This window comes from Thunnus thynnus, chromosome 5 (assembly GCF_963924715.1).
Source record: "Thunnus thynnus chromosome 5, fThuThy2.1, whole genome shotgun sequence".
Taxonomy (NCBI): Eukaryota; Metazoa; Chordata; class Actinopteri; order Scombriformes; family Scombridae; genus Thunnus; species Thunnus thynnus.
Window position 1 is genome coordinate 9440385 of NC_089521.1, and position 25652 is coordinate 9466036.

Sequence of the window (25652 nt, forward strand, 5' to 3'; positions counted from 1 at the left end):
AGATTTGAGGCTTTTGGAGGTTGTGTAAAAGGTAAAAATCAAACGTAGGTTGAATCCATAGTCAGTCACACTGTCACCCAGATACAAGCTAGGATGGGACAGGGGATCAGTTACTGCAAAAAGAGACAGGCAGAACAAAGAGTCTGGCCACTCTGGTGCTGCCACCCATGGAGACGAAGAAAATGATGGAACTCACTTGCAACATTCAGATAGGATCATTTAACGCTGGTAGTTTGTTTGACTTTCTTCACTTCTTTCTATGTATGGTAAAGAACGTCACCCGATGCACTTGTTGCATCTTGCATAAGTCATCAGTGACTAAAGCTGTTTGCTGTTTGATTAAACTCATCAGCCTTTCATAAACATGCATATTCATATAAAGCACTGTGTAAACCTTAGTTGAAACACCTTCGCTTTACATCTTTTTCTGAGTTCACATACTTTACTCCCTCACACGGAGACAAACCTCGACTGGATGTCTGTGACGGGATGATTGATGCGACATGCACCTGCATTTGTTTTCCCCTTTCTCAGCGCTGTGACATTTATTTCCCCTGTATGGACCTGCTGCACTGTGCTGATACAGAGCAGAAATATGAACAGGTGTGACGTGGGTAATTTGTCCGCATTGCCTGGAGCAGTGGTTGGCCAAAAGTGGGCAGCTCAGCTCAGTTTAAAGTCGAAATCCAGCCCAGAGCGGCTGATCAGGGTCTTTGTAGGCAAACCCAAAGCTGTCGCTTATTTTTTGAACACAATGGCTTCAAAGCCAAATTCTGCAAATGTTTTTGACCGCTGTTTTATATCACATTAAATGCCCCACTGTAGCTCAGTAACGTGTTCAAAGTGAAATGCAGTGCTTATTTTCTTTTCCTTTATACCATGTCAGTGGGAGGGCTTGTCAATCTATGTAGTGTGTGTATATACACACACACACACACACACACACACACACACACATATATATATATATATATATATATATATATATATATATATATATATATATAATTTATGGATATACAGTAGATAGAGAAATAAATCAATTAGATGCAGCAACCCTGTCCCCTAGAAATTATGTTTATGTACTACTAATTGCACAGCAGATGGGTTTTGATAGAAATGTCACCTGAATTCCTATTTTAAATCATGTCAATATAATGAAGAAACTTTTTGAGTGAACATATCTTCCAAGTTGAAAAATGTCAAAATAGAAAGTAACTGAACTAAAGTATTTTACTTGTTTTTCCGACAACATCCACTCTTGCAATTTTATATCCACTTGTAGCAACTAAAGCATGATTCTTTCTGGTTCTTTCTGATTATGTTTGGATGCTCACAGTGTTGTCTTAAGGGTCAAAAATGACCCACCACTATGTTTAACAGCAGAGAAAACCCCCTAAATGATCTTTTTTCAACTTGAAATTTGATGACTTTTCCTAGAGTGACCCCAACATTAGAAAAAGTGAAACATTGCCTTTGTTCATATTTCCATAAAAGCTTTTCTAATTGTACAAGATTGTCTTAGGGTCATTTTTGACCCAGCAGTTATAAAATCATACACACAACACAAAAACTACACACACACAAACAATGAGAAACTGAGATTATGTATGCTACTGATTGAACTCAGACAAAACTAAAACCAAACAAATTTCCCTTGTGTGGGATGATAAAGTTTATCTGAATCTGCAGCATCTCCCCTCCACGACCCCACGCATGACTCAAGTTCACAGACAAAACAAAAACAGTTTCAGACAAAATAAACATTTCTTGAAAGCATCGTTTTCTGATGGGGAATGCAGTCAGAGGCTATAAAGGTGCTGCAGGTGACAGTACCCCCAGTTCTCTCTTTGCTGAAGCCATGAATGCACGTTTCAGTGCTCAACAGGTCGTAGATCTGATTTTTTTCAGATGGGGAAGAATACAACCCAGAGCGTGATGCTTCATCATCAAATGAAGAAGAAATCCCCCAAGGTGAAAGAAAGACATTTTTGTCAAAGAACAGCAAAATAACATGGGCCTTGTCACCATACTGTTTGACATCCAGTGTAGGATGGCAGCACAAAATGCCGTAAGGGTGACCCCAGGGCCCACAAGACATGCAGTTTCCCATGCCGAACACATCACCTCAACATTCTACACATTGATCACACCTGCCATCAAAAACTCATCCTGGAGATGACAAATTTGGAGGGTTTCTGTAAATATGGAGACAAATGGAAAAGGGTGAATGAGATTGACCTGCGTGCCTACATAGGGCTACTAATCTTAGTGGGTGTGTATAGGTCCCGAGGCGAGGCTACATCTAGTCTCTGGGATGCAGAGAGTGGAAGGGCGATTTATGCCATGATGCCACTGAAAGTCTGTCACACTCTCTCAAAACGGCTACGATTTGATAACTGTGAGTCAAAACTTGCAAGACATGTGAGAGACAATCTGGCGGCTGTGAGAAAGGTCTGGGAGAAGTGGATGGAGTATCTGCCATACCTCTACAACCCTGGGCCTGAGGTAACAAAAAAATGAGCAACTGGTTCCATTCAGAGGTTAATTTTTTTTCATATCTGTAATGTAAGTGATTTTCACTGTTAATTTTTTTATGTATAGTTGTAATATCATTGATTTGTAGGAGAGAGGCCTTCTCACCAAAGTTTGCCTTCACCCCTACCACCACTCTAGCTTCTTACCTCCCAAAGAGGAACAAGAATATGGTCCTCCTGAGCACACTGCACAAAAGGCCTGAGATCAGTGATCATGAGGACAGGAAACCAATCATAATCCTGGACTACAACCACAACAAAGGAGGTGTGGACAACTTGGACAAGGTGATTGGAACTTATAGCTGCAGGAGCATGACAGCCCGCTGGCCCCTGGTCAACTTCCATAGCATCACTGATATGTCCTCATACAATGCCTTCATGATATGGAACAAAATCAACCCTACCTGGATGCCTGGTAAGCGGAACAGGAAGGGAGTGTGTCGCCCGCATAGCAGCCTCTGCAACGCTTGTGATAGCTGTTCATGGGGTTGTTCTGATTCACCTGAGGCTGCAGCTAGGGCAGGCAAGAGGAGGAGATGCCAATTCTGCCCCCCCAAAGAAGGACTGTAAAACAAATACTATGTGCTACACATTTGAGAAATATATCCGCAAAGTCCATGCACACATACTTGCATGCTGTCCTGCCTGTGCTTATTAGAGTTGATTGATTTATGTTCTACATGTTTTTGTTTTGTATCTATTATCTTATTTTATTATTATTTATTATTGTTGGTTATACACCTTGTGGGTGGGGGCAGTGGTTCAAAAAAAGGAAGAAGACTAGTATTTTGTTGCTGAATTCCTTATTGTACAGCATAAAAGAATATATCAGTATGTTGCCAAAAAAGGTCAAGAATGTTGTTTCCTTTCAAATAAAATGCATTCAAAACTACTTTCTGTACATTTCTGCCATTTTTTTGGGCTATACAAGTACTATCTCTTGCTAAAAAAATAATGTTTAGACCTATTCAGTACCATAGCAATAATACTAGTAAACCTTTACTTTAGTAAAGAAGATAATAATGACAGGTGTGTTGTAATAAAAACAAGTGGTGTCCACTGATTAAATGCAGTTTTTCTGCACCCAGATATTCACAAAGTTTGTGATGAATGACAAAACAGATTTGAGTTTTAAAATTCAATTCAGCTGCTTTACTTTAGGGGTTTAGTGTGTTGGGTCATTTTTTGACCCTTAAGACAAGACAAGTACAGCATGATAAAGGCATATTATGTAGGTTTTTCCTAAAAGAAAAAAAAAAAGAAAAAGAGACTCACACAAAAATAATCGCTCTGAATCCCCTCTTATGACCCACTGGAAGTGTGTGGGTACAGAGACTCTGCCTTGTGCCTGTATTTTCTTATTTCCTTATTATTTTGCTGTGTTTTGGACGTTTCTGGGCATCAACCTTTGGGCAGTGGGTGTGCCCCCCAGCCATTAACAGCGTGCAGGTGTGAGGTTGGAACTCTGTGTCTGTTTGACCAAGGGCGGGGCTGAGCTACACGCACACACACACACAGCAGAGAGGCCACAGCAGGCAGGATTAAGCTCTGCATTCACACCAAATCCGGCAATGCAGCACCTTCCCGGTTGTGTGGAGGTGTGGGCATGTTTATTTGTGCCTTAGAACGTAACCGCCATGAAAATAACATTTTATTTCTCTGATTCACTGCTTTCTTCTAGCTACCGCCTCTCCCTCTCTTCATTCAATCTCTAGCTCGATGGCCCACCGCCGCTCTCTCTCTCTCTCTCTCTCACTCTCAGCTCGTTCTGATGTAGTTGAGCCGGGGAGGAGGGGCCAACTTTGAATGTTGTGTTTACAAACAGCAACCCACGAATCTTTCATAGTTTGCCTTTAAGACTATACAAGGGTTAAGGTTAGGGGAAGATTGTGGTCTTGGATGAATATTGGAAAAGTCAAACACGACTTGAAGCATTACTTTCTTCTTCTTTTCTATTTATTTGACTAATCTTAACCAAAGTGGTTTTGTTGCCTAAACCTAACCACACACAAGATTTATGATGCAAAACCCAGTCTGAGGTGTCAGGGTCGTGTGCTTTGTATACCCACCATTCATCCTGATAACCAGAACATAGCGCTTCACTAAACATAATCGAGGCAGCACTTCCATTTTTGTCAAAACATATCTGGCACAAAACAATTGTAGTATATAAACTTGGACAAGGGCAGGCCAGGGTAAAATAAACAGTAAAAAGGGCGGGGGTGGATTTTATGTTTATCTTTAATAGTTCTAACAGTCGGCAATTGTACGGGGACCTCTCCAAATAGGGTTTGACGATTTGCTTAAAGTAAAAAGTTGGCCTCAATGCTCCAAATTATCTCTTGTCTAAACTTGGTATCTGAGTTTACCAGTGTGTAGAAAAGCACAGAAGGTCAATTATGATTAGATCCAGATTCAGTGGTCTGAGCAGGCAGAAATGCAAGTGCAAGACCTCTCCCTCTGTCATCTGCACATAGCACTATTTGTATCATTAATTAATTTCCCCCGAGCTGTTATGTACCCTTTAGTACCCTGGCGGTGCAAATGCCAGGAGCTTTGAGTCTATGTAAATCCAGGACAGGTCAAGTAACAGGTTTCACATTAATTGGTCGGGTTGCGTCAGTTGTGGAAAGGATTGTGGAATGGAACTTTACGGGTTCAGCGAGGGTACAGCAACAAAACTGGAGTCGTGCCGGACTGACTGGCACCTCAGATGACACCACCAGAGAAGAAGTAGATCCGAGAGGAAACAGGGAGGAGAAGGCCATAGAGAGTGGAGAGAACTCGTTTTCATTACACACTTATTCACAGTTCCAGTATCGTGCGTCCCTGTCTTATCTCCATCTTCGATCCTTCTCCTTATCTTCGCTCTCCCTGCTCAGCCCCCTCCTCTTTCTGTCCTCCTGCTCTCGCTTTGCTAGCCGCAAATTTGGATGATGTGTACAGTTGTTACAGCCAAACACAAGTCGACACAACCTCTGTACTTTTACGGATTGTCTCTTGATTGATGTTCTCATATCTATTGCTCACACACACTCAGCAGCTCTCAGATAGAAACAGACTATTAGCATTGGCTCTGTGCCGTCTCCTCTCTCTCAGTAAGTTAGACTCCAATCACAGGACGATCTTGCTGGCAGGAGAGAGTGAAGAAAGTGATAGAGAGACAGATAAAGACAGTGAGATAAAGTAAGAGCCAACAGAGAGTGAGGACAGGAAGAACAAGAGAGGAAGTTAGAGAAAGGGTGTATGTGTGTGTGTGTGTGTTGGGAGGGGGGGGGTGAGAGAAATGCATAATAGGTTTTCCTGTAATATGCTGTCATTGCCATCCAAGTGTATGAGTGTACACTTGTCAAAGTTGCAGTGCACTGCAGAAAACTGAAAGTAGGGAACACTGACACTTAAAATAGCAAGACTAAGCTTCTGTGTGGGTCGGGTGTTGGTGTGTGTGAGTATATGTGTAAAAGGAGGTATAAGTGAGATAAAAATAGAGTTTACATTGGAGTAAGTGTTTCATAAATTGGATTCAGTTTTATAATAGAGGTTCATAGGAATATAAAATGGTTAGCTCATCAAGTCACCAAACAGAGTAGATGTATACAACCTTTTTCTCTCTTTATATGTACATACTCACAGCCATTTAAATATTCAAATTTTATGCGTTTACCTTTGCCTCAGACGATATGAATCATCTCATCGAAACACCTGGGAAACACATGTTGCGCCAGTGTTGTTTGACACTGATCCTTGTCTCATTATGCATCACTATCTTCTCCTTACTGCTGGGCATTTTAATCAACCAAACAGTAGTCTATCTTTCAGTCTTTCCGGTGCCCCTACCTCTGTATTCATTATTTGCCTTTGAAGAACTCACAACTGCCTGAACATGAAGTGATGCCTGCAATACTCTGATACAGCTGTGTGGGTAATGAACTATGTCACCAAAAGAGAGAATGTTTTTTTTTTCACACAATGTCGGTTGTTAAATGAAGTGGGCCCAAAAGAAAACTAATATTATTACTTATTACTTATTTTATGAAGATTAAAAGCAAAACAGGACTTGTTTGCATATATTTTTACGTGAAGTACATTTTATATGAGTTCACAGCTCCCTGAGGCTGAGAACCAATGCCTCACTGCTCCAAACCAGTTTACCTCCTAAAAGATAGTAAAGTTAGTATAGAAGCATGACCTTACCAGACGTCCTAGATTGTTATGGCTGTTTTGTGAAACTTAATGATGCACATCCGGAGTTGGAAGTGAGGACGTGAATATCTATCACACCCCTGGAAACCTACACAGGCTTGACACAGCAGTAAACTCAGCTCAGCTATAGGGGAGAGATGGATGAATTCAGCTTCTGCTTTGGGAGTTTCATGCAAACCCTAACCTGATCTGTAGCTCTTGGATGTATTTGACTGGGGAGCTGTGAACAGTTGGTGCATGCATGTGAGCACAGGTGTGTTTGTGTCTGCGCGACTCCCACTGTGCAGTTTTGAGTTGAATAGAACAGACTGAGAAAGAGGGAATAATTGAAAGTCGAACACTGAGGTTATAGGCTATATGTAATTATTTTACAAGCCCACAGTGTGCTGGCTCATTGACGCATATCAACAAAATAGTAAGTTTAAAGATGATTGAGCAAGGTTAGTAAAGTTATTGTAGCATTGTAGCTTTAAACAAGACCAGAGAGAGGGTTAGAGAGAAAGAGTCAATTTACCACAGATGCTCATTTCATTATGAACAAAAATAATATCACTAAAATAAACTGTGGTTTTCTGTGACACATTGTATGCCCAGCAATCCATCTACTGTAACCTCCTCCATAAGACTTTTTGTGGAGTTACAGTATAACAGCATCATGCTACTTATGGTTTTTCCTAATGCTGCATTTGTACTGCCTGAGGAGTTCACCACTATGTTTTATATGTTAACATTGGGATAAAAATGGATTTCCCATATTACAGCAAATTGCATTGTTAAAGCAGCTGAATTGTTCCTTTGATATCAGATTACTGGATTCAAACTGTCAATTGTACAATAAAAGTCTGTTCCTGATAATTAACAAAAAATTCATGAGATCAAGAGTCTAAAAACAGACACAATGTACCAACAAGTGGAGGAACAAATATCAAACTGCATGAATGGGATCAAATAAAACAAATTGAAAAGCACTTTAGTGATCAACTTCTCTATTAGAAAGGTACATTGTCTAGTATTTACTTTATCCTATTAGAGACCCACCTACAGTAATAGTATATATACTTGATGCAGCAAACTTATGTGTATTTATAAGAGAGCAAACTGCACAAACAACCACACTACATTACTATTACTTAGAAGAGGTGACAGCCCCATACCTTAAGTGAAAACAAACAAGCAATAATCAGCATTTATGCAAAGAGCTTTCCTCAGCTTTTATCTATTGTCTAAATTAGCACAAAATGTTTTCTCTCTCATTCTGTGTATCCCACCCACACCTGCTGTTGACACACAAACATGCACAGATACCCACAATGTATGCCAGCGTTTTGCTCCTGATGTAACAGGGTTGCAAGTGGGCAGCAAGCCTCTTTCCCCCTCATGCTCCCAGATCCCTTTGAGTTGTCTGAGATAACAAGTCTTAGGTCAGAGTTAGAAAGAGCTCATCTGTCTCAACACATCCACGAAGGCTACAGTCAAGCTCTTTTCTCACTTAAGAACTTTTAAATTAGCTGTCAGAGTAAATTATTTACATTCTCAATATGTATCGGCCAAGACTCCCTTTTTAGTTTTATGAAGTATGAGTTCGTGCCAGGTTTTCGTAGTATCCATATTACGGTTGGTTGTATTTTTTGTTTGTTTTTGTTTACCTGCGTGTTCTCTGTACATGTCTTATTCAATGTTTGTCAAATACTGGTGAGTTACATGTTTTCACTACTTAACAAAGTTGAACAAGTGCCTGCAATTTTCTCAAATTACATATTTTTGCTACTCAAAATGAGGTCATTGTGAGTTTGACTCATAATGACTCCTAATTTGAACTAATCCTTTGTTTTCAATAAACACTAAAAGGATAGTATAACAGTTTCTTAGAGAGGCTTATGTAAAAGAATTTTTAAAAACTCATAGGTTGGTATTATGTCTGTTGCCTGCACCACTTCTGCCAGCCCCAACCAGGCTCCTCTTTGTCCTCTCACTACGAAGGGCAACCCCTTACCAAAACATACATACTTTTCACACACACACACATACACACATACATACACACACTAATCCTGACTGGGCTCTGATGCCAGCTATAGCAGCTCAGTACAGCCCCTAAGGATGTAGCTCTGGCAGTCCTGTGGAAAGAGGCAATATTACGGCCTGCTCCCTCTAACATTGGGGTCACAGTCTGTGCCTCACGACATGGCACTTTCTGACACTCAAGCAAAAATCTCGACAAATCACTATGCTGCCTTGAGAATTATTTCTCAGTGCAAGCAAGAAAATACAGGCCATGTTTTCTTTTGTGTGTGTGTGTTTGTGTGTGTGCGTGCATGTGTGCTTCAGCGTGTGCACAAAAATTAGAGTATGTGTGATCATTGTGTTTGTGCGCTGTCTCATTTGTTGACTGATTTGTTTGGACCTTCTCTGGTTTTGGAGATAAACATGTATAGCCAGATATGAATATTCCTAATGGCTTTTTAATGTCTTTCTAATTTGCCCTTTAAAGGGCTTTAATGGACTGTCCCCATGTTTGCACAGAGAGAAGGAACAGTGGCTCTGACTCATTTAGTGGTTACCTTTGAGCCTACACTAATGCAGAAAGAAACATTAGTCTTCTCCAGAAGTAGGAAGAGCCATAATGTCCTGATATTTTACACAACAATCTGCAGAACATCATTGTGTTTGGCTGTTAGCTATTAAATAGCCAACGTGTCTGAAAAAGATTCCCAGGTTCAAACCAGGCTGTGAATTCATGTGGAGTGAAAATTGACTTTTAAGAGAAGATTTCAAAAGTGAATACAGGCTGGTTGGACTGCTCTGTTCATTTCCAGGCTTCAATTCCTGGTCACCACGAAGGGATTTATATGTTGCTCTGAAATATGTACCAGGGCACAACATGTCAAAATGTAGGTGATGTATTACAGTACAGAGCATATGTTTATGATAGTATCGTTGTTGTTGTTTAGCCCAAAGGATACAAGATTTTCAAGGCCAATATCAATATTTATGAGTTTAAAAAATCTGAAAACGATATATTGGCTATTTAGTTTTTAACATTTTTGATAAGCATGTCTTAAATGTGGTTATTAAAGAATGTGACCCAGGTACATTTTACAGTCAAACAGGAGTTAGAGTCTATAGCCATGCTAGTGGCTCTGGGAGAATGTAATGCCCACTGTAAAGAAAACCAAATATAGGACAACCTGATGTCAGGTGCCGGTCATGTTCTAGAAGAAAGATACATACAATATAGATATACAGTATATATAGACATAAATATTTTGCGGTCACAAAGGTCCCAACATACATCAGTTTTTGAATGTTGTCACCCAACATATTTAACATCACAATGCTCTGAAACCTTCAGTGCATTTGTGCGTGTGCATGTGTGTGGGTGTCTCTGTGTCACAATGTGCTGGTGATTAAAAAGCCATGTAACACAGAGATCACAGTGTGTGTCTGATAGTGTATTCAGTGATGGAAGGAGTGAGACATATGGAGGGGAATAATTTGTGAGCCTGACTCAGTTTTATTGGAGGAGCTGGCCTTATGAATCATGTGGTTACTCTATGTGTGTTTGCTTAATGTCTGTGCGTGTGTAAGAAAGAGAGAAAGGCGAACAGAAAGTGAGCATATACACTGATATATGTGTCATTATTAATAGTGCAGCAGTGCCTCTTTTGTTACAGTAAAACATATGTGTTGGTTAACAGTAGTAATCACTGGCAGGGAAAGTGTGTGATTGAGAGTAAGAGGGGAAAGGTGTGAGCAAAGGTTGATTGCAAAGCCATTTCCCAAGGCTTTGTCGCGCTCTGTTAGCTGAAGAGCTCCATTTCAGAGACAATTTGTCTACTGCTGAGCACTTTGGTGCTTATGGCCTTATGGCCTTATGTCAAAGAAAGTCTGGAGTCGTGTGTGTGTGTGTGTGTGTGTGTGTGTGTGTGTGTGTGTGTGTGTGTGTGTTTGAGACACTTTTACAGTAGCTGCCTTTGTGTGTTTTTGTGTGCATCTAACAGAACAACTGAATATATGTTAGGGGTGGAGCTGAATCTGAATACGGTATTCGGAAAAGCGCAAATAGTTGGTTTTTACAAATATTTATGTCATACAAATATTTCAAAAATTATTTGTTTGCGTGAAGAAAAAAAAAAGACGTCAAATAACAGCGTGCAGGTCAGGACTCGTAGTGTAGCGAGGTTACGTCACTGTCTTCGTCTCTCTCCTCTGCTCCGCTCTGCTGTCTGTCTCTGTGTCGAGGGTGTATAAATAGCTTCAGGTCTGTGTGTCTGGTTGACCTGAACCCTTTGGCTGAGTGGTCAGTGTAGTTTTCTGTGGTCTGGGAGACCAGAGTGCAAGGCCCAGTGTGGGAGCACTGGAAGAACACGTATTTTAACACTTTGATATCCTAAAATTAGAGGTGTAATAAAAACAACTCTGAATATCCCTTTAAACTGTATATACGGTATGTGCGTAGAGTATATGTGTGTGTGTGTGTGTGTGTGTGTGTGTATGTGTGTGTGTGTGTGTGTGTGTGTGCAGGAAAGTAGTTCACCAGAGCTCCTAAATCAATCACTTGTGACATTAGCGCAGATGCAAGCTCCTTCCAATCACCATCTACCAGCCATCAGTGGCTGGATGAGTGGCCACATTAGCAGGGTCATGATCCACTCTTCAGCTCGTTTTCAAGGCCAATGCCTGCTTGGCCGTTCGCCCACAAGATTTTTGGAGAGGTCCTCCATCATCTTCAAACCTCAGCCCTGCAGGAGCTGCTGATGCAGTCACGCAGGAGGGGGGCCTTATGCAAAGGAAGTGACTCTAGCCCCATTTTCATACCATTTTCTAATTCCCTCAGCACCATTACTACATCTATAACGGACTATACAACTCTAACGCATCTCACTTTCTTTCACTCTTAATTGATCTTCTATGGCATTTATAGTCATAAGTTCACCAGTAGTGCCTTGTGTCATAGTCCTAATCACTCTTGAAATTAAATAAGTCTCCATATGTCACTGCAGAAACGTTAATTTAAGCTGTTTTTTTAAGCTGTTGGTAAGTTTCTGGTTGGAATTCAGTGGGTTTATTTATATTAAAATGGTTTGACGCCCAAAAGTACAGGAGAAAAATGAACTAGAAAGACAACTTCTGCAAGGTACACCATGTAGTTGATGTTATGGTGATTATATGGTCAAAACTTACTTTATTTATTTATTTTTTTTACTTTCTCTCAGGTATACTATTCTGCGAGACCCAGCAGGCTGGCTGAGTGTGAACCCAGTCAGAGGAACTGTCAACACTTCAGCCTCTCTGGACCGTGAGTCTCCTTATGTCCATGACAATAAATACACAGCTGTCTTCATCGCCACAGACAATGGTAAGTCGCAGAATATGAAACTGATGGAGGATTAATTATATATTAATAGTATATGACATTTTAACATTCAGTAAGACCTTTAGATTGTTCACCAACTGATATACAGTAATACAACAGTAATTGGTAGCTAGTTGATGATTAGCTTTAACATAACTCTCCTAAACCGGTGCCACATAGATATTTCACAAGAAATCTACATTTGATGCACTTAAAGTGATGATGTGTTCCATAATCTTTGTTGTTTAGGTTGCTGCTAAGGTTTTTCCATGCATTGTTCACTTGTATATTTCTGTTCGGATTCGGGCTCGAACATGTACAGATGTATTTGAGAAGTTCCCATTTAGAGTAAAGAACGAGAAAAAGAAATAAAATCCTATGACTACTCTTTGTTTACATAGCCTTCCGAGCCACCAGAAGTCTGCTGAGGGGCAGCTTCCCCAAGCTGGCCAATCAGAGCAGAGTGGGCTCATCAGGAAGGGGGCCTTAGCTAGGAGCTAAAACGGTCTGTTTCAGAAAGAGGCTAAACTGAGGGGCTGCATAAAGAGCCAGCATAAGATAAATAACTGTAACTGTAAATCATGCAAAGATACTTACAGCAGAGCCCCAGGACATAAATATACATCTGGAAATGTGCATGATATGTCCCCTTTAAACAATAAAGAAATAATTGGGTTGTTCATATGGAAAGTGATAGCTGCTATGGAAGAAGGAACAAAGACTACAATCCAGAGAGAACTTCAACATAAAATCAAGAGAAACTGTCAAAATCCTGATCAAACTGCTTAATGTAATACCAAAAATGTCAACAGAATAAAATTATAAAAGGTTCACTTTCACTTTAAACAAATATTTTTGAAAAGTGTTTTTAAGGGTATCAGTTTGATAAAGAATCTACTCTATCCAGTGGCAGCATGCCAACAAGGCTTCTCAACATATATTTATTCTCATTTGCATTTTACAAAGAATTTCTCCTGGGTGATATATTTCAGAGCAGAATCATGGCAGCAAACATGAAAAAGTAGAAACAAAGCCTGCCTTTACACTCTCGGAAAGAACTCACTCTCTCTGTTAGTTTCACCTGGCTGTGGTGAAACTGTTAGTACAACGTGACAATGAGATTGCCTTAAGTGGCACTGCTTCTATCGGACCATATGGTCACTGGTTGGCAGTGTCAGTGGAGCTGCTGCTCTGAGACTTTCCAAGGCACAGATGAAAAGTCTAGAGAGCCCTAGCATGTCTCTCCCTCTTCTCTTTTCTTCTCCCTTCCCGCTCTCTCTCTGTCTCACTCCCTCTCCCTATCAATCTATCTGGTCTCCTGTGCTCAGGGAGATTCTGACAGATCCATTAGAGGAACTGAGAGATTCTATTAGTAGGCTGCAGAATAGCACTGTTGTGCTGGGGAATTCAAGAGCCTCAGAAAGATGAGCATTGAAAGAGGAGTAATGATGGGGCAGGAGGAGAAGGTGGAAGGGTCAAGGCAAGAGGAGAAAGGAAGGGACATAAGAGGAGATAACAAGAAATAGATATAGAGCTGGGGAAGTGGGACAGAAATGGCCAAGTCTATGAGTGGACAGGGCAGGGAGAATGAGCAAGATTGGTGTTGGAGCCAGAAGAGGACGCAGGGTAAGAAGGTACAGCTTGATATAATTGTGAAGTTTTCAATACAATGATTTTCCTAATGGATCCTGAAGTTCTTGTTTGGTTGCTTGTGTTTTGACAACATTTAGACAACAAGGTATCAGTGCTTCAAACTCTCTCTCATTGGCACTAGTATCAAAACAAAACTGAGAGTAGCTCCTAACCCTAACCTTAACGTCAGCATGCTAATATGCTCACAAAGACAACGCCAACATACTGATGTTTAGCAGGTGTAATGTCTACTGCGTTCAAAATCTTTGTTTAGCGTATTAGCATGCTAACATTATCAGCACTAAATACAAAGTATAGCAAAGGCTGAAGGGAATGTCATTAGTTTTGCAGGTATTTGGTTATAAACCAAACTATTGGACAGATTTAAATGTCAATCTGATGATGGCGCTAGATGAAAAGTCAGGGGATCACTAAATTCATCCTGAGGGAGACATGAACGTGTGTAATTTAATAGCGATCTATTTCATAGTTGTCGAGACTTTTCACTCAAAACCACAAATGTGAACATCATGGTGACACTTGAGGTAACGTCAGGGTATCATCAAAGTCATTAGGATGCATCCTCTGAGGACCATTATTACCTGAACAAAATTTTGTGCCAATCCATCTGTTAGATGTTGACTGGATAATTGAAAAACCTTCACCTGCTGTTCACACTAGATGTACTATCAAAACAATAATTGGATTCATCCTCTGGGGACCATGAATGTCTGTATAAAATTTAATGACAATCCATTCAACAGTTGTTGAGACATTTTACTAAGTATATCAATCTCACTGTGGTGCTAAAATAGAAGTCTAAGGATCACCAAAGTCAGTGGAATTCATCCTATGGGGACAATGATTGTCTGTACACACAGACAGATTACATGGCAATCCATCAAAAAATCGTTAAGAAATACAGACTATTCTTACCACCCCTTGAGCCAAACCATAAAATTCCAACTATACCCAGTCCTATTTATAACTAAGATGTAAGAGGGAAGGTGTAAGAGGTACTTGTGTCCATGCTACTCCCATAGACCACTATTCAGCAAGAAATCACAGATATAACCAAGGAGAACCTTATTCTTTCACCCACACCTTTAACAACCTACTGTGGCGATGCTTGCGTGTGCACGCAGTTGAAACATGAGCAGAATACTGATGTCCGCTCGACCCCTGCCTCGCCTCTTTTGCTGCACGCTCTGTCATTGACAGGACAAATTTGCTCCTTCCACACAGCGATCTGTGCAATGATTGTATGACAACCCACCTACGTAGACTACCAACAGGAAATCGATTGACCTCTTACATCTTTATCTTTATGTGGAGACCTCAGATGAATACCTATCCACCCTGCACCCCTGAGGAGGAGAGGGAGAGTGAAGAAGGAAGAAATAGTGTCATAATAGTATGTACAGTGTTTACTGTGTCAAACAGAAAGGGAAGAGGTTAAAAGAGAGGCATTTATGAGAATCACCTGTACACAAAAGACCTTGGGAAAACATTACATTCTGTAATAAGAGACAATCGATTGGAAGACATAATAACGGAGGTTGGAGAGACGTCTTTAACAATGTTACATTATATTTATCTACAATTTTCCCAGCTATATTTCATTACATGTTGTATCAAAAATCAAGTGCATCAATCCTAAAATTAGAACTTTACCAAATATAGAATGTTTCTCAAACTCAAAATATGCCGTCAGTAACCTTAAGTCTTGTATTATGTGTCTGAGTTTTTCTGAAACAAGACTTTTTTCCTTTGTCATGGGCCAGTCCCATGGCCAGTTTAAGCTGATTTGACCTTGTGTGCTAGCTTGAAATTGGAAGTATACTCTTGGTAAATGTTTTGCATGGTTAGCAACAGATTGACTGTAGCTCCTGGTTAATAGCATGAGGGCAGGTCAGCTGGAGCGGCCCCCCAGGCAACAACAGATGGTAAATGATGTGAGTGTGAGTGAACATACTACTGGGAGAGAAAGGAAGTTGGGATCAAGGAGGAGAGGTGAAGATGGTGAACAGAAATAAGACAAAGAAAGAAAATGAAAATGAAGTGAGGAGAGGAGAGGAGAGGAGAGGAGAGGAGAGGAGAGGAGGAAGAAGAGAAGAGAGGATCTAGGGATTTAACAAGGTAGTGAAGTAATGATAATGTTGATATCAAGGTCAGGGGTCATCTCAGCTGGAGAATTTGCAGCATTAACTCTGGACGCTGGAGGTTACACTCTGTTGCCATAGCAATCAACTTCACTTGCAGGAGAAGCAGACGTAGCCATTTGTCACTCCATGATGTGTAAAGTTGCATTCCTGAGTGACTCGCCCTACATTATTATGAGTGTGTGCGCACGTACACGCACATGCATGCGTGACTGTGAATCCACCCAGTTTATTTACATGCACCGGTGCTCACATTCATCCCTGCATCTGTATTTGTGCACATTGTCTCCCACCTCCTCCTCATGTGTTTCTGTTTCTGAGTTAATGACTGAAAAGGCACAACCCAGTTTTGCCCGGGCAAGCGGCACCTGGCAGGCCGGCAGAGCGGCGCGATATTGTTTGAGGAGATATTGTTCCAACCTGAGCAGAGGGCTTGACGGGCTGTTTATATAAACTCTCATCAGTAGCTGCTGGTTTTGCATGCCAACAAATTCTCTTCTGCTCGCTGATTCCCCGTCGGGACACCAGCTGTTCCCGCGTCTTACCCCCTTCTCCCTCCTTCACATTAGCCTTTTTGTATTCAGTGTTGGCGGATCTGTGTGTTTGTGTGTGGGTGGATTAAAGTTCAGGGACTGGATTGTGTGTTCATCCTGGTTTTTAATGTCTTTGTCCTGGTACATGCGGTGCCTTTCTGGCCTGCCCCTGCATATCCACTCTGTGCTGTGTGTTGTGGTTCATGTTTTCTCCTGCTCATCATTTAAATGTTAAACCGCCTCCTGGTGGGAGCCATTTGTCATTGGGAGGCATGAATACATTATCAAAGCCCCAGTCATCTGAAACACAGCGCCGCACACACATATACACACATGCAATCTTTGGTGTCTGCTGCCACCAAACTTGCTATTGAAAACTCTTGAGGTTAGTCACGGAAGAGCCAAGCAGTGTTTGCTTTGAACACATCGATGTACAAGGGAGAGACCTTCATTTAGACTGAGGGCGAGTGTGTGTGTCCGTCTTTCTGTATCACAGTGAGACAACCTCTACACAGTCAAAGAAAGCTTTGTTAATTACTGGAATATTAAGTATTACACACACATGCACTCACTCAGACTGAGCAGTTTGATAAGTCTCAGCATTCAACACAGTCAGATCACATCCCCTCAGGTTTAAATCAAAAAGCAGGAGGCAAAAACAGAGGGGATGCTGAATTCTAATGGGTCACAGAACGAAACTCTTTGGTGCTCAGATGGATGTAAAATTAAATAGGACTGTGTGTGTGTGTGTGTGTGTATCTGTCCATCTCTCTGTGACAGGGTCGCATAATAGGTTCATCATCTCTTCTCTCAAAAGACAGAAAAAGACTGACAGTGGTGGCCAACTGTCAGTAGCACAGATACCTTCTGTTTCTGTGTGTGTGTGTGTGTGCGTGTGTACCTTTGTGTGTCTCTACATGTGTCCACCTTTGTGTGTGATGTCTGCCTCTGTGCTGCCTCATTGCCATACTAAGTGCTGGGAACCAGTGTGTCGCTCATTTTCGTAATGGGCTGAGTAATTTTCCTGTTTCAGGCCAGCCCAGATACAACGGTTTCACTGCTAAGTGTCTGTCATGTCACCAGCACACAGTGAGGCAGCCTGGCAGGCTAAATGCAGATAGATAGACTCATGTTGTGTCTTTAGCCGGCTGTGATCAGGCTGCCTCAAACTACAGCAGGGAAATAATAAAGCATAATGAGTCGGTGTGTCAGCCCATTGCGCTGAAATCCACAGGCCCATCCCAAAGAGGTGTAAATAGAAAAGAATAGAATAGAAAAGAAAAGAATAGTGCAGCAAATATTTTACATTTGTGAAGATGGATGTCAGTATTGAGTCTTTTCGTTCTCTGGCTGGATTTTAAATGTATAATGAAACTCCACTAAAACCTGATTTAGTTACTGATAAATCTATGTTTGATTAATAGGGGATTTGGAACAGGGCTTTTAGCAGATGCTAAAAATTAGCCATGACTGCCCACTATAACTTTCCAAAGTATCTATTATACTGGAGCCGAGAGCAAGAGCTAACGTACAGATCGTGTCTAATAGGATGGTAAATATAGTAATAGAGGGCTCAGTGTCAAGGAGACAAAAAGAGAAACATAGAAAATGAGACAAGCTCAACAGATGAGGCAGAGGGAAAAGTGAAAGGTGAAAATTAAAAAAATGACACAACAGAGAAATTAAGTGAAATTTTGGGAAGGAAAATTTGAGAAGAAGAAGATCTTTGGCTTTGTGAAGCAGCCTATGACCAAAACAGGGTTATATGAATGCTGGAAGTGTTTACTCGCGTCCTGCTTGTCTTAAGGTCACTTTCACTCCATCCATATATCTCTCTTTTGTCAATCCCTTTATGGAGACAGCCACAGAGGCAAGCAGGTTAACTACCTTGCTGAAATGTGTTCTTGCCCAGCCAATCAATTATGACCCTGCGTAGCAGTAGGCAGGGGGTGATGCCAGCGTGAGGGAAGGGTGCAGGGTAGGGAATCAAGGCATCTTGACCCAGGATAATGGCAGTGTAATGAGATATGCTCTGGAAAGAGCTGAAGATCACAGCTCGATGCTGTCTTGCCTTCTGTTCCCTCCCCTGTCTCGCCGCACTGCCTCATTAACCCCAAATACGCTCTGTATCTTTCTCACTTTAGAACTGTAGTACCTCCTCCCCAACATCAGTTTCTCACTTCCTGTCCCTCTCCAACTCCCTCTGTCTTTCGTTTCTTGACTTGTAGCAGAACCTCTTGGGGAAGTCGCCACCTTGTAAACAGACTAGTCTGTGATTAAAGAATACCTTTGTTCAGCTTTGCTCGGGAAGAAACGTCTCTCTCTGTTGTAGGCTGTTGTCAGGCCCTGTCTCTCTGGTGTCCTTGGAATACTGATTCATCCACAGATCAGAAGTTATCACCACGCCTGGCACGCTAAAACAAGCACACCTCTGCCCACTCAGCAGCAGAACTTCTGAGTGCAGTGATACCAGGATACTTATTTTAGGAAAAAAAAAAAAGTACTGGCTATTTAGGAAGTGAGTATATTCAATATGATCAAAATTTTAAAAAGTGCCCCCACCTCTTCACCCGGCACATCTCTCTCTGGATTTTCCACCGGGGCTTTCTCTGTACAGATAAGAACAGCTTTGGGTGTAGTTTTAATGACAGGGATCCAAATGAAATGAGATGAGTGGGTAGTGGAAATGGAAAGGGAGAGGAACGATGGATAATGAAAGATGAAGTCAAATGATGGAATCGGGCAAATACGGGCTGATAGAGGATGTCTCTCAGTTTATCTAGAAAGTATGTGATTAGACTGACATAGGAAATGTGTCAGAGGATTAGTTCCTGATGAAGAGTTGAAGGCACCATCTGAGTAAAGGAGTGTGTGTGTGTGTGTGTGTGTGTATCTGTCTGCGATGTATGTTGGTGGTGGTGGTGGGTGGGGGGTTGTTTTAATTACACAGCTTCACAGTTTTGAAGCTGCTGTAAAGGCCACCTCAATTAACACCTTCCCCGTTAGAATGGTCAGGGAAAAGCTCAGTCATATCGGTGCTATTCCCTTCCTCCTGCACATGTGCGAACTCACTGAAGCATCTCACATATACATACATAAATACTTGATAAGAATCATGGAGCAAATTTGATCAGCCTTAATTTGGTTGTTCATAGAGATCTGGTTTGACTGTGGTATAATGAAAACTGACTAAAACTTTATCCCTGCACAAGTGCTTTCAATTCCTCTGGCTGATGAGACCTCAGTTTAGGTTGAAGCTGGGTGGAGCTGTGCTGGGATTTACATACAAAGTCAATGTAACAATAACCAAGAAATGTTCAGGATCACAGGATAAAACAAGCAATTGACTCATGGCTCGGAGGCTAAAACTGAGTTTACAGATTCAAAACAAATTTCATTATCTCATTACTGGGAGAGCTAGCAGGTAACATGATCCAAAGGCCCCATTTATCGCCCTTGATATCAACAAGTGATCTTTATTATCTGGATAATGATATCCAATCTACGGATCTTTGCATTTACATCTGGTATTAATAAGTGCTCTTGTTATCTCAATTCTGCCTGCATTGTGATGGGATCTCAAGATGCAAATTAATTTACTCTAGTTTACTATTTTTTCCATATCCAGACAAGATGTTCATTTACAAATTGCATGATAGGCCCCATTAACACCTGGTTTTAACACATTTTTTCAGCTGTGCCCGCATTGTGATCGAATCTCAATGTGCAAACTAGCTAGGCGAAACTGGCGGACTTGTCAACAAACATAGCACATCCCAGGTGAAGGAAACCACTGCCATGAATGCATGTCATTTATTTCTAAATCAATTCTTGCAAGGGAAGATTTCTAGCTACAGCTACTACTTGTAGCTTTTGCTAGGCTTGCTTTAGCTGGCAGGAACTGACGGGTCTGATTTTTTTTTTCTGATAAATGTGGTCAGGCTGTACAGATTGCATTTACACCTGGTTGCGATCCGATCATGATGTGAGCTTGACCACCTCCAAATGTGGTCTGGCCGATGCGATCAAAATGCATTTTGAGTGCATTTACACCTGTATTGACATGCATTTTCCTTTATCCAGATAACGTATCCAGATACAGATCACATTTTAAGCCAGGTGTAAATGGGGTCAAAAAGGCAGGCAGGTGACATGATGTCTAGAGACACTATGACAAAAGTTCAATAGGCCTTTTTGACAGCAGACATCTTGACTTGTCATTAGTAGGAAAAGCACAGGTGTTACTAATACTAATAACATTAACAATGGCTCTGTTCTATTCAAGTGTCCCAGTAAGCCATGACAGTGCCACAGTGAGCCAGCATGCACAATACCAGGAACTTGAAAGCAAAGCAACAATGGGCAGAATAGTGAATACTGATATTAAGCACTGTCAGAAGCCATGAGTTGTCCCACGTGCAACATGAGAGTGAAGGAGATATCAATCATATAATCTGCTCATGAGTACACTGTTCTGAGGGGAGGTCTAATCAGACAATATAAGTGAAAACACCTGTGTAAGTTGGTAATGGGTATACAGGGCTTTGGCCATTTTTAAATGTGTAACTCATTTTGCTTCACTGCTGTTTGTAGAACAGCTAGAAAGCAAATCACAATGAAATAGAAGTAACATGACTAAACTGTTTAAAATCTGCTTTAAAATTATAATTAAAAATTGGCCCATTAGGCCTTTCGATCTTGCTTGAGTGCTGTGAATAGTATGAGTTTAACAAACTGAATAATTAAAGATGTACTTCATTTTGATCTGGCAGCTTATCACAGTAAAAATCCTTCAGCAATGTTTTTCTGGGAGCAGACCAAAACAAGAAATCTCCCCAGGAAGGCAATTTTGGTGTTTAATTAGTAGAAAAAGGGCTTGCAGTGTACGCATACTTTAAGCCATATCAATACCCTCCTTCTCCAGTCACTCGGTATAATAGCCAACAACTGATAACCCAAACTCTATTCTGAAAGTAATTTGCCAGACTAGCAGCGATGCACCTGTCCCCGGCACCGCTTCTCTCCCCGAAGTCATCTCTCTTAATGACTTGTGCCTATTGTAATTGGCTCTGGATGGTTTCATTTACAGTTCCGATCAGCCAATCAGATTAGCAGGATGTCATGTGATAGTGTTTGCTGAAGCCCCTGAGGAGACTGATGAGTGATGGTACAGAATGAAGCGGGTTATCTGAAGGGAGTTTTAACAAGGTCTGGGACTCACGGTGGCAAAACGGATAGAGAGAAACTGGAAAATACAAAACCTGATACGGTACCGTATCCTTCAGCAAAACAATGATTGCACCTGCTCTTTGCATGAAATACACTCACCGGAGAAAAAAAATCAATTTAAATCCATTTACAATCCACAGAGCATCAGGAATGTTCTGTTGAGGCAGAGTTTTGTGTTTTTACTGTAATGTAGAATCTGGTATTCTTCAGTATTTCCTGTTTCAGAAGTAAAGGCAGTGTTTCTCAGCTTCTCAAGATATTTTTGAGTGCTTCTGTAGAATTTCACTTCTTAAAATGGTTGCTGTGAAAATTTAAAGTTCAAATTAAGTCCCAACTGCAACAGCTTTGTGAATCGTTTTTAATAATAATTTTACTAACAGTGTCTTAGTTTACTCTTTCCCTGATATATGTCTTCCAACGTGGGGATTATCTTGTTCTTTCTCCTGAGTTGTTTTGTGTGTTTAGTGTGTTTAGTGTATTACTTTGTGTAGTTTTACTTCACAGTGATTCCTCCTCTGGCTCTGGAATGTTAGTTTGCACCAGCTGTAGTACATCACTGTTCAACATGCTGCCACGGCAAAAGAAGTACTTCAGTGTGAAACCATACATCTTTCATCCTTATTTTACAGACCACAACATAATGTGTACTCATTGTGCAACCCCCCGCTATGTGTTTGAATGGACTTGTGTCACCGAAGAGAAATGAAGAGAAATGGGAAAATGCAGCAGTGTATGTGCTACCTTGTGTGTTATGGCTCAGTACTGCGCTGCTGTGTGCATGTGGTAATAAAGAGTCAGTTTTCTCCTGTTTTGCTGGGAGACACTGTAAAGTGATGAGAAAGAGATTTAACTCAATTTAAGTTGAATATTCTGCTGTGGCAGACCCTCTAAAGCTCCCTGGTCCTGCTCTCATCTCCTCCCTTTCTCATTTTAGATTTTGCCTTCATTTATCTTTCCTCATTCTCCTCTATTACCTCGCCGTAGTCCACCTGTGAAGTAGTAGACTGTTTAGCTGCAGCATGATGTATTGTGACATTTTCCAATGAGCCATTCCTCATATCCCTGCTCCTGGTCTGTTGTTGTTGTTGTTGTTGTTATTTCATTTCCTTCATCATCTACTTTTATATGGCTGAGGAAAATAATCATAGTAATAACAATGCTGAATATTTTTAGCCAAGGGCATCATCCACTGGTTGTTTGTACCAACGCTGTCCTGGCATTTAATGGTTATTCTAATGAGAAAAAAGAAATGTGGCCAGATAAGAATAGTCTTGTGTCAGCTTTGTCCTTGGTGACTCTACAAGTGGACCTTTTCTTTACCCTATGAATTCACTTTTGGCTATAGTGCACTTGGCAGAGTTATTTCTCAGCAAGAAAAACAGATCAAATGTATGACTTTGGCAAAAATTAAAATGGAACTGGCTGTACATCCTCATGCACTTTTCCCCTTCAAATTTGCTGAGCTTCCTGCCCTAGCTCCTCTCATAAAACACATTTACCCCACCAAGATGAAGTAAACAGATCATGGATTTTATACACACCACAGCATGCAGGGGCAGAAATCGGTACATTTCAAACAACTGCTGGTCGTAACCTCGTCTTTCATTCCTCTTTTACAACAGCGGCGAGGGGAAAGTCAGACAAAAAGAAAAAAAATATCAAGCGATAACAACAAGTGACAGTCGGACAGAAAGAGAGCATCAGCCTAAAGCCAAAGTGTTGGCAGCAAAGTGTATCAGGGATAGATAGAGAGATAGAAAGAGAAAGCAAGGGAGAGAAAGAAAGCACAGTTTGTAGCCTGTAGCTGTGGATTAGCCCTGACGGCCCCAGGAGTCAAACAGCCTGCTTGCTCCTCTCATCTCTGGGCAGACAGGAGAACAACAGGGCTGTGTAACTGCCAGCTAGGGGCAGGTGGAGGTGTCGGGAGTGCTGGTGGAGGATGGAGCTAAAGCAAGAGGGTAAAGCCTAAAGGAAGAGGTTAGAGCTGATGAAGTCAGCCTGTGCACAAATTCCTTGACTTGGATCTTTGCTGCATCCATCCTGCAAACATGCATTAGTGTTCTGCAACTTTTGGCTGCTGCAACCTCAAATGTTATATAGAATATAGAAATATGAATTGAGATATTACAATAGTACAGATCAGTATGTGAAAAAGATCATGTGTTCACAAATGTCTTTGAAATTGTATCCACCTTCAGCCATGATTAACCAGCAACGAGAATAATTTCATATTGCTAATGTTTTTCTCATATTCATATTAATTTGTTTCTCTGTGTGTGTGTGTGTGTGTGTGTGTGTGTGTGTGTGTGTGTGTGTGTGTGTGTGTTTCTGGTTGCCAGCAGACATTATAAAATTGCTTTTCAAAACTTAATCATAAAATGTTCAAGTGTGTTTCCTGTGAATGAGAGCTCTTTTTTTCTGCTTTTTTACATATAACTGACTTCAAAATGGGATAAGAATGAATTGCTTGCTCTCAAGTTTTTAATATTTTAAATATTTTTCAGTATTCTGAAAGCAGTAAATGAGTGAGACATAAGTGAGCACTCTAAAATCAGAAAAGGTCTGTTTGTTGCTGTCACAGAGTTTTCAAATCATGCTTTTTCGTCACCATCTAAATGATTAATTCTTTAAAATTAGAGATACACCAATTCGATACACTTGATCAACATCTGCTTCAACCTTGTTAAGTGGATTGCAGATCACAGAATGTGACAGGTCTACAATAAATACTTTCATGACAATACTCGTTACAAAACTGTAAAACATTTACAAAGCTTCTAGAGCAATAAAATAAAATTACTCGTACACCTAAACAGAATATTGGCGTATGAACACAGTTTGTAGTTTTTACACTTAAATTGGGCGCTTTATTACAAAGGGTGCATTGGATGAATAATACAATAGAAAGAATTTGTCATGTGTGAGTTTAGCACTGCAACTGGAGTTGTCTGCCTGAACTGGCTCGCAGGCTTTGCTCCTTTAATATTGAAGAGGGACTTTGATGGAGACAATTAAAGTTAATCTTGCTCGTTAATTAGTGTAATTCTTGCTCTGAAACCAATTTATCAGAATCAATCCTCACTTTTGTAAAGTTAATTTTAGCTTTCGACTGTTCAATTTTTCAGTGAAAATAATACATCATTAATTATCTCATTTGTATAAAACACTCTTCACATGAGTAAAGAAGTTACTTATGCTTATGCAAGTTTCAAAACTTTCTGACTTCATCCCTGTAACCTAAATAAAGGAAAGTATTCTGGAAGAAAAAGGAAGGCTGCAGAGCAAAATGATGCATGGATTTCCATTCAACTTCATTTTAACCTGTTACCAAGATACAAAAAGAGCCTTAAAGATAATTGGATTATTATAAATTCAACGAAACATAATTCACTTGCAGACACATTGGGATTAAGTTATACAATAAATTGCAAAGCCCAGGGTCAACCACTGCTGAGGGGACATGGACTGTAATAAAGACTAGGAGGCAAAGACTCTGCTGAAAGAGAGAGAGAGGGTCCTCTTCCACGGAGCCCGCCATGTTGCACCGCCATGTTTCTACAGTAGCCCGGAACAGACAAACCAAACACTGGCTCAAGAGAGGGCCTTTCACGTTTTTTGCATTTTTCACAAGTTTCGTAGCCATCTGCAACCTCACCGTTAGTTATCGCTAAATCCTGAGTCCTTTAAATAATTCCTTCAAGTTTCTGAAAATAACTGAGCAATAACCTGAATAGTCAATCTTGGGTATAAAATAAATTAATGGAAATGTAAGCACAGAGCTGGAACTGCATAGTACTGTCATAACTAAACACTATTTATTTTCTGTGGCTGTCCTTTCATTACTATATACCACCAAGATGGCCTTTAACAGTGATAATTAGCATTTGGTACACAGCAATCACTAAAACAACACAATAATTTAGTAATTAACCCTGAACACAATTCTTATCTAGAGGAAGAAGTTGAGCCTTAAATGACAGACACACACAGTTCCTGAGAA

General features: G+C 40.7%; 1 protein-coding gene across 1 annotated transcript in view; it reads left to right on the top strand.

Annotated features, from left to right (window-relative positions):
• cdh13 (cadherin 13, H-cadherin (heart)) overlaps positions 1 to 25652 on the top strand; it is a 353543-nt gene that overhangs the window by 299198 nt on the left and 28693 nt on the right. The window contains exon 12 of the mRNA XM_067589068.1: positions 11957 to 12099. Coding sequence (XP_067445169.1) covers positions 11957 to 12099 — 143 coding nt within the window. The remainder of the gene's footprint in view (positions 1 to 11956; positions 12100 to 25652) is intronic.